Below are 9,704 nucleotides of genomic sequence, written 5' to 3'. Positions count from 1 at the left end.
AGTATTGCCGAACGCAAAGCCCAGACACTGGATGTCGTTAGCCAGCATCACACGCCGACGTTTGTATTTAGCTCTGCTCCCGCACCCGAGTCTCGGAAAAGTGATCTCTATTCACTTTACGCCTTCTTAGTCCCCACCATCAGCCAAGCCCTGGTGAAGCTGCAGCGAGTGGCAGGCGCAGGCAAGGCTGCCCGGACCAGAGCTCCTCTCGCTGCCCACCAGCCTGCCCACGGCCGCCGTCAGCAGAGGTAATTGCCCGGGCTGTTATCTCCCTGGAGCCTGCGTCGTGCTTCCAAATACCTCTAATTGAATTAATGTAATTTTTGCCCTTCCTAATGCAGTGGGTTGGTGAGGGGGAAATGACCCAGAAGAGGCGGAGGAGAGGGGGGGTGGGCGGCTCTCGGCTCCCCCCTCCCTCTCCCGGTGGTGCTGCAGCCCATAAAGAGCGGAGGGAAGCGAGGGTGGGCGTGCAGATCTGCACCCGCGCACTGTGGCCATGCAGTGAGCGCCCCCGGGACGAGCCGCGCCCCCCTCCGCCCCGGACCGCCGCCCCCGGGACGAGCTGCCCCCTCCGTCCCGGACCGCCAGCACCAGCGCTGCCAGGGAGAGGCCGTCGCCCCCCAGTTCAAGGTACTCCCCTCTCGGACTCTCTCCCGGTGCGAAACTGGGTGCCAAACCGAAATCCGCAGCCGCCCTGCCCCACGGGAAGAAGGCTCAGCCCCCCCTTCCCACCCGTGGCGGGGATGCTCCCGTACTCTGTGGGATCCGTAACTGGAAGGCAAAGCGGTAACTCGGAGCACTTACCCCAGAACGGTTTCTTTCCAGATGCAGAGGTGCACTAGTTTCCTGTTTCTGTCTTTAATCCTTTGTGCCACCCTGTCAGAAACACTTGGACTGGTTTTCTCAGTAAGTACTAATTTCACTGTTGGAAGCCCTATATCCGTTGGGCAGCGTCCATGTCTCAGCTGGCAAGTAATACTAAACCTTGCGGTGATACACACTGCATTTAGATACAGGGGCTGGGCAAGATGCAGCACTCAAAACCACTTTGGGCAGTAAACAGGTTTTTAGTTAAGATTTTGCGGTTCTTTAATACTAGCTCCCTTGTAACAAGTAACAGGACTAAAGGAAGGGAAAGAGAGTGTCTGGTTTACAGCTCAAAATTGAACAGGTGTCCCACCTGACTCAGAAATAGGTGGTGTGCATGTGGACCTCTTATAAAGAGGCTGTCATGTAAATCCAAACGATTAAAAGAAAACATTGTTGTTTGTTAAGGTGATTATCAGGTGGTAATATAAACTTGCAGTATAAAGTCAAAATTTCTGCCTCCAAAGTGTGATTCGCAGTTTCTCTTACATGGGGTGAAATCTTCACTTAGCATGGATGTCAATAGCAAAACTACTGACTTAGATGGGGGGGGGGGAGGGGCAAGAGTTCACCATTATTTTTTTCTTAATATTATTTGCTTTTATTTTTTACAATATTTCTGATCTCAAGCCTTCAGAAGACACTTTCTGCTAAGAGAATGCCAGTTTGGGTGCTGTTTCCTTTGTCTTCAGAAAGCACTGTGTAGTTCACAACATACTTTCTCTTTTTTCTTTAAGGCAAGAGAAAAAAGGGGCTGGACTTTGAATAGTGCTGGTTACCTGCTTGGGCCACGTAAGTCAAGCACTCTCTTTTTGCATAATTTCAAAATGCAGAAGTTTTTTTTCTTGTGAACCAGTTTTCTGTAGTGTGCTACTCACTTTTCTGATGAATACAGTAATTTTGTCTAAACCTGCAAGACTGAAGAAACTCATTTGGGAGAATACTTGTTTAGATATCTGTTACATGCCTATTATAGAGTTGACTTGTCTTAGACAATAACTGTTCTTTTTTAAAGCAGAGTGGTGCTGTGAAACTTTGTACCCAGAAGCACATCTGCTCACTCTTTGTTCTTCTGAACTGTAATTTTCATATGACAAATACTACCCCACCCCTCCCCCAAAGTGTTACAACATCTTATAGCATCTTAGATGTCAAGGGATGAATGACGAAATGTGACATTTTGGCACTTTTCAATGTATTTCAGATTTCACCTTTAAATCTATTTGAAAATGGCTTTGCTACCTGGCTTTATTATACTACTAATTTTTTTTTTTCCTCAATTAAAGCAAAGCAATTTAAAACAATAACACGCAAACTCATGACTGTAAATATTAACAGTTCACTCTCTGAAAAATATTTAATGTAGAAGGTGTTTAAAATACAGGAACACAATGGTTTACAAAGATGGAGAATCACAAATGAAGATTATGTGAAATGCAGTGCTAAGCTGTCTCAAATATCTGTCCTTTTACCCTTATTTGTTGTTAATGTAATAACACTCACTACCAATGTTTCTATGTTTTCTGTCTTAGCAGTACATAACAAATACTACAGATACTTACTGTGACTCTCTTCATTATTTTTAACTAACCTTAAGGATACCTAAAAAAAAGATTAATGCATCTTAAACATATTAACTGGTTCTGTAAATGTGTGGAAGTGTATTAGCCCCAAAGCAGATCTAATCAGATTGGCAAAGATACTGTGGGGAAATGTACTTGTCAAAGTGCCATTTATCTAAGACTGGATAATAGGAATCATCCTTTGTTGTAGGTCGTACTGATCAGCTTTTACTGATAAAGGCAATCCCCATTGCAAGGGGAGAGAAGAGGCACCAGGGGCACATAAGATAGTTTACATGAATAACCTTCAAAAACTATCTGCAGTTTTCTTTTAAGCAAACTCATTGGCATCATTTTCTAAAAATAGAGGAAAGAGTAGCAAAAACAGCTTCCCAAATTACACGTGAATGTACAGACTTACATTTTCTTTACAACTTCCTCTGAATTCAGCAATAGCTTCAGCAGCTATGTAGTACAGGACTAGGTTTGTAAATGATACAAATCATAAGCACAAATTCAGAAGACAGGTTATTTCATTTAGTGACACATTAATTGCTTCTTTGTCATTTTGTACATCAAAAGTGCCCATCATGATCTCTTCTTTGAAATCCATGAAAAACAAGCAATACAGCAAAGGTTGTTGCTATGTCAATTAACTCCTCTGATTTTTAATTTATCAGATGCAGTAGATAACCACAGATCTTTTAATGACAAACACGGTTTCACTGGTAAACGTGAAATACAGCCTGATGAGGATATTAAAGCAGGTAATGAAATTCTGAAAGCCAGTATTGTTGATTTTGTTTTTTATGTTTAGTAATATATTTACTGTTATTGAGTTAACTACCTACCTAGATACAAGGCTGTTCCTGCACTTTAACAAAAATCCTAATAAACATATGAAAGGAAGAAAAATGAAATTTGGCCATTCAGTGTGCTCTTTGTACATGGTCATAGTTTAAAACATCTTGGTGCCCAGGGAAAAGTGCCATAAATACGTTGCTTTTAAAGTATAACAGATCATATTACTTTGAATAAACGTAGCTTTTTCTTTTCATATGTTCAAATAAGTAGTTCAAATGTCACCCTATACACTCAAGAGCTAATTTTTTTTCAGCAAAGAAGCAAGCTCATAAAGGAATCTTTCAGTAGGGAAAGCTATAGAAACTGGCTTTTATTTATTTATTTATTTATTTATTTACTATTTTTTATTTTATTCTGATGCTCCAGAGCTAAAACTAGACCTCAGAACTGTATGGCACTGTTTATGTCGTAAGAGTCTTCACTATTTAAAAAAAAAAAAAATCATGTTAAGTCTCATAATATTTCCTATGTTTAAGCAAGATGGACTAACTTCATTAAAAGATTGAGAACCTGGTCAAAACTGAAGTCAAGTTAACATATTTTTTTGAGGTTGCATGTATCGGAGTTTAATAAGCGGCAATGAAAAGGATGCAGCCTTGTTCTGGATTTGTCAAGCAAGGCTAGGCCTCTACAATAGATGTCTAGATTCCCTTTATAAAGAGAAGCTGGCACTTTTAGCATTTATTTTGAACACCTACCTCAGGTTAAGATGTAGAAACTTCTAGAAAAACCTGTTTCTTTCTCCTGAGGAGAAACTAAATCTGCTGCAGACGTCTAAAGTCAGCTAGGATGAATCTCGTCTTTAGGCTGTCAGAGGGTGATCTGTCCTTACCGCAACCAAAGCAAGCGGTACTTACTTGAGTACTCTTGCATTCAGTACTGCACTGATGGGGGAGGACAAAGTCCCAGCCTCAGAGCTCTCACAGGCTATTTTAAATCCGCCCTGCACAATGCAAATGTAGCTAACACTAAAGAAGTTCATAAATAAAGGCAATGTGCTTAATTACAATTTCATAGACATAATTCCAAATAGAAAAGTAACATTAATACATTTCTTAGTTGTTACATTCTCAGAATGACTGCCTGTTTAGTTCTGGTACGGTTACATTGTGGGGTTTTGTGCATGCGGTGGTTTTCGGTTGGGAGTGGTTGTTTGTTTTGTGGGTTGATTTTTTTTGTTGTTGTTGTTGGTTGGTTTGGGGTTTTGTTTTTAAGAAAAAAGGAGAAAAAAAAAGAAAAAAGGAAGAACCTACTTCCTCAAACACTGGTGTAAAAATAATATTTTGGTAGTCAGAAACAATGTGAAAGGTAGGCGTTTGGAATCTAACAATGCAGCTCACAATGCAACATGTTGCCATTTGTGGATATGCTACCAGGTCCTTTACAGGAATATGATCTTTAAGATTTACTCTTCTGCCAGGTACTGCTGCACCTCCACAATTACAAGTAAACTCAACCAAACTTGTCTGGATGGGACCTGAAAATTATATAACAGCCTCTGTTATGAACCTCATTTTAGATGTTGTTCTCTCATCAAAAGTTTTCTTTGAAGCTGAAGTTTATTATAGAGTTCCTATTCAAAGGAGATATGAATATAAAAAAAATGCATAAGGTAGTCAGAATTCTTATTTTAATTGAAAATAAAGGATTTTTTTTTTTATTAAATTCTGCTGATTATTTACAAAGTATCTTAAAATGGCAATATACCTGCACACTATTACTGTAAAAGAATTAATGCAAAGGACTCCTCTTTCTCCTTGAAGGAATACTGCAAAATTCACAAGCTCTTCAGATAACCTAGAAGAACTTGTAAGTTGTATTATTTACTTAACACTAGGTCAGGGGAGGATTTAAAAAAATCTATGAGCATAACTAGGATAATCGTTAAATTCCAAGAGCATAACTATTTCTTTACTAGAGTCTGCAAGTAATAGGCTACACAGAATTAAGGTCAATAGCAGAGTATATAGAAACACACATGTACAATATGCTCAAGTCACTAAAGACAAATACTTATCCAATAAATATCACATTGGTAACAAAATCGGAGTCAATAAGCTACTAATATAATAATGATTAATCATAACAAAAGCCTGTATCAGGTTAGGTGAGTATAAAAAATAAATTAAGGAAATCTTCAAATAATACAAGTATTATTAATATGAGTAATAATATCTCTGTGAGTTCAAAGACTGGAAGACAAGACTTTTAGATGCAAATTTCTTAAATGCTGACTGGCTATATACCAGGAAGCTTTGTGTCCCTTGCAACTCCCCATCAATATTTTTTATTTGTGCTACAGAGCTCAGTCAGCCTTCTGAGCTGTATGTTACTTTTCTTCCATCATGGAAGAGCTCCCCCAACATTCACCTGCTGCAAGTCAGTCTTTCAGACTATTTTCTGAGATAAAACACATCCCCTAGGATAACATCAAGGGACAGGCTTTTCAGTGATACACTAATGGACTGTCAGTCAGATAGTGGTACCCATCTGCCTGTGTGCAGAGAGCTAAAAATCTTAGGGAAATTACCTATCATTTGTTCTCTAATATAGAACAATTCTCCATCCTGTTGATAAAAAGCAAGATGTCTTCTCCTCCCCCCCCCCCCCCTTTTTTTTTTTAATAGACACAGAAAGCATACTTCTCGGCCTCCCAAAGTGCAGTAACAAGCTCCCAGGGAGCTTGATAAGTTGGGCCATTTAAAAAGCATCAAAAGTCCTACTTCCACAAGATCAAAGAGGAGTATATTGTATTAGATACATATGCAAAAACATACCTTTCTCAGCTTTTAGTAAAGTCCCAGACCTAGCTTTTGGGCTACAAATCACTTCTCTATCACTCGAATGGCTTATTGGGAACAAGATCAGATGACGTGAAGACTTCTTAACTGTTTTGCAAAGTTGATGAATGTGTTTACTAAATTCACCTTTCCCTTCAATCTCAGGCTGGTGGACACAAAGGAGAGAGTTGATAACAGAGGCTAACTCTCTTCTGCAGCAGAACTCATAAAGCCTTAAAGACCATGACCATTAAGGTGCCAAAGCAGCTCCTATGCAGGAATAGCATACAATACTGGGCAATTGTGATTCTGAGAATTGCAGTTACCTACCTTAATGTGGCTTTGCTCTTCCATTAAATGAGGTTTTCCAATGAGGATTTTAAGGAAAAAGAAACTTCAGATAGTTTTTTTCAGATTACTCATAAACCTAGTCACAATGTCACATACAATAGATCTTCATACTGTGTTAACATTAAGTAACAACCAACTTGTTTTATAGGGAATCTTGGAAGACTGCTGGCTGATGAAAACATTGTGCGCACAGTAATTGAATTTTTGGCTTATTTGCATCTTAAAGGTTAGTGAATACCTTTTTAATCTTTCACACCTTCTGGTGTGAAACTTACTGAGAAGATAGGACTGTCCTTGAATGTACAAGTCTGCTACAGGTTTGAGTGTGCAAGACCTTGAACAGCATCTCTGGTGGGGGGGAGAAACTATCAATTCCATTTTAGTGCACTTAGGAATAGGCCTGATTCAGAGAGTGCAGGTAGTACTGCTAAACTGCAGGTCAATGAATATCCAACATAGCCAGGTTCTAACACCATTTGATTACTCTGGGCACCATGAAAATAATAAAAGCTACTACTAAAACTGTAGGGACCCAACTTTTAGAATAGTTGAAAACAGACTAAATACAGTCTTATTACATGGGAGTGAGTATAAAACAATTCAATAACTAATTAAATAAGACCTCAGTTTAATGTCAAAACCAGTTAGTTGAAATTCTGAAACACTTGTTAGTGATGAAAGAAATACATCTCCCTTTCTTCATGTACTCTACAACAAAGTCACATCTTAAAATTGCAACAACACTAAGCTCAATGTTGGCAAACAGCTCAAAATGCTGCTAGTAAAAACTCTGTGGAGTCTCAAAATTGTGACAAGAAATATAAAACTGAGCTTACAGCTGATTCTATAAGAATGGTAATTTTATTATAGCATTCGATGAAGAAGAAATCTGGCTGCTTCTGAGTTTTCATTAGTTTTGCTTTTTTAAGAAAAACAACACAATTCTGAGCCTTTAAAAACCTCTTCAGCCCTTCTAAAACTGTCTACAAAACCATAATGAATACTTGCAAATTATAAACAATTTTGTAGCAAGTGTATACTGTAGAATAGTAACAAAGAACTGTGTGTTACATTTGTATTTTAAATTCTTTATTAAAAGAGACTTTCAAGAGATCTGTTCATTTTCTGCATATATAGGAAACAAAATTCTAGACCTCTCTGGCGCCATTTTCTAAATGATTTGTATCCACCCAAGCGAAATAACTCTCACTACTGAAAATATCAGCTAAAGTCCTTATTGAATCAACTTTGCATTTGAAACAAAAACTCTTTATGGTTAGTACTAAGGGCCTGAGATAATTCATATATATATATTTAAAGTAGATTATTAGCATGTATATTTACTGTGGACAAAGTAGTAGCTTGTTTGTTGTGCCACTGTGAAAAAGAAGGAGCCCTAAACACTCCTTTACTCTGCTATGTGAGCCTAGGAAGTAAAACCAGAACTGGACACAACAGACAGGGTGTGAAACATGTTGAGCTCAAGCATGCACTCTCTGATGGGTAGGGTAAGAGCTGCTAAGTTGGGCAAGAAAATTGAATGCATCTCATAGAAATATAAAATACTCCTTCCCTGGGAAGAATGAGCAAGAAAGGTTTTATTGCCCCTCTAGATAACTATTCCTTGTTTAGGACAGTGATAACAAACAGCTGGGTTTTTTTTCAGAAATTATGGTATTATTATCTGTCCTCATAAAAAATGGGAATCTCCAGATCATATAAAATGGCTTTTCCCCGAGATAGTTCTTGTATTCCCAGGTTTCAAAAGACACAGAATGTTACCATATTATCCCTTAACAATATTTATTGGCAAGACCTAGTACAAACTCTTACACAAAATCAGAATTGTAGATTTAGGAGGTGAAAAAAATACTTTATTATGGTAGAGACGCTTCAACTTTTTTGCTGAAATGAAACTTTACTACATTAAATATATTGGTTTAGATATGTTCCTTTGGGGGGAGGGGGAAAATTCCCACTCATGGGATTCAGATTCAGGGAATGGTTATGCAGATTAGGCATAAAGTTGAAGATGAAATATTAACTGCTAAGAAGTATCTTGGAAATAACTAAAAGTGCCCTTCAGCTCTTTCTCTTGAGAATTGCTCCCTCCAGCTATAAAGGCTTCCCATATAGAGCAGGCTGTAGGATGACAGCCATAACTGGATAATATTAAAACTTCTGAGATGCTGGGATCTAGCAATATCAATTGACATAATAAAATTGATATAATTCCATTGTAATTGTGTCACTGCTATTTCTAAAAAGGTGAAATTACAGCAGGAAGATATTACTAACATTCAGAAGAAAAAAACCAATAGTTTATAAATTAAAATATGAAAAGTTCAAGGATTTTCCTCTTATAGTTGAGAGAAGAAAAATATAAAAATGTATACTACTCAAATTGGATTTCATTATTTAATTGCTAAGATTAATATGCATACTTACATATGTGTTAATTTTTTTTATATTTTTTTTCCTTTTTGCAGAGATGGGAGCACTTGACAAACTGCCTTCTCCAGAGGAAACAAACCAGTCTTGAAGAATAATGCATTTTTATTGTGTTGTAGTGTAGATTTAGATTGAATTCTAAACAAAAGATCCAAATGAGCTGAAGATGAGAAGTATTGTTTGCATTAATCTGATAAATGGTAAACAGCATTCTGCCCTCTGTTTTGTTTGTTTGTTTGTTTCGTTTTTTTGGGGTTGGGTTTCTTTTTTTTTTCTTCTCCTGTGATATTTAGTGTAAAATTTTGCCTTGGTAAAATTTTTCTGTAGGCAAATGATAAAATAAAAACAAAGAGCAACTACACTGTTTCATTTTAAAATTAAATACTTACCAGCACACAATACTTCATATACAAAGCCCAAGTTAAACTGTAAGACTACACTACATCTATAGTCTGCAAATTACAGTAAAATAAAACATAAGTACTACATATTGGGTACGTTAGCTAACTGAGAAAAAGAGGAAGAGTGACTTCAGACTGCTGCCATAGACTCTTTTTAGGTCACAGATCTGTCTGTACTTCTACACTTCATGGAAGCCTCACTTCCTGTTCATATTTTCATAGACATGAAATAAACTCGTGTTCATTTTAAATTTCATATTATTTGGCTGTACTACACCAGCCCATTGACCAAAGCATACCTTCACACAATACAAAGTTAACTGTTCTGTATAGGTAACAGATTTACAGAAATCCTATGTATAGGATTCTTATTCCTATGTTGTCAAGAATACTGGATCTGTATTCTTTAATGAAGAAACTCTCCCATC

At 37.5% G+C, this 9,704-nt stretch overlaps 1 protein-coding gene across 1 annotated transcript; it reads left to right on the top strand.

Annotated features, from left to right (window-relative positions):
• The first annotated feature begins 497 nt into the window (after positions 1-497).
• GAL (galanin and GMAP prepropeptide) lies at positions 498-9,265 on the top strand. The gene is made up of 6 exons (XM_075047044.1): positions 498-630; positions 826-906; positions 1,605-1,659; positions 3,110-3,196; positions 6,573-6,650; positions 8,914-9,265. Exons 2-6 carry the CDS (start codon positions 826-828, stop codon positions 8,964-8,966), a joined length of 354 nt encoding a protein of 117 aa, XP_074903145.1. The 5' UTR covers positions 498-630; the 3' UTR covers positions 8,967-9,265.
• The last annotated feature ends 439 nt before the right edge of the window (positions 9,266-9,704 follow it).

The sequence above is a fragment of the Buteo buteo genome, chromosome 16 (assembly GCF_964188355.1).
Source record: "Buteo buteo chromosome 16, bButBut1.hap1.1, whole genome shotgun sequence".
Taxonomy (NCBI): Eukaryota; Metazoa; Chordata; class Aves; order Accipitriformes; family Accipitridae; genus Buteo; species Buteo buteo.
Note: the sequence above shows the minus strand (reverse complement) of the source record. Positions and strands in the feature narration are given on the sequence as shown.

Coding starts and splice junctions, on each gene's coding strand:
- GAL (XM_075047044.1), top strand. CDS start 826: ATGCAGAGGTGCACTAGTTTCCTGTTTCTGTCTTTAATCCTTTGTGCC. Junction 907..1,604: donor CACTTGGACTGGTTTTCTCA/GTAAGTACTAAT, acceptor TTTTTCTTTAAG/GCAAGAGAAAAAAGGGGCTG. Junction 1,660..3,109: donor TGGTTACCTGCTTGGGCCAC/GTAAGTCAAGCA, acceptor TTAATTTATCAG/ATGCAGTAGATAACCACAGA.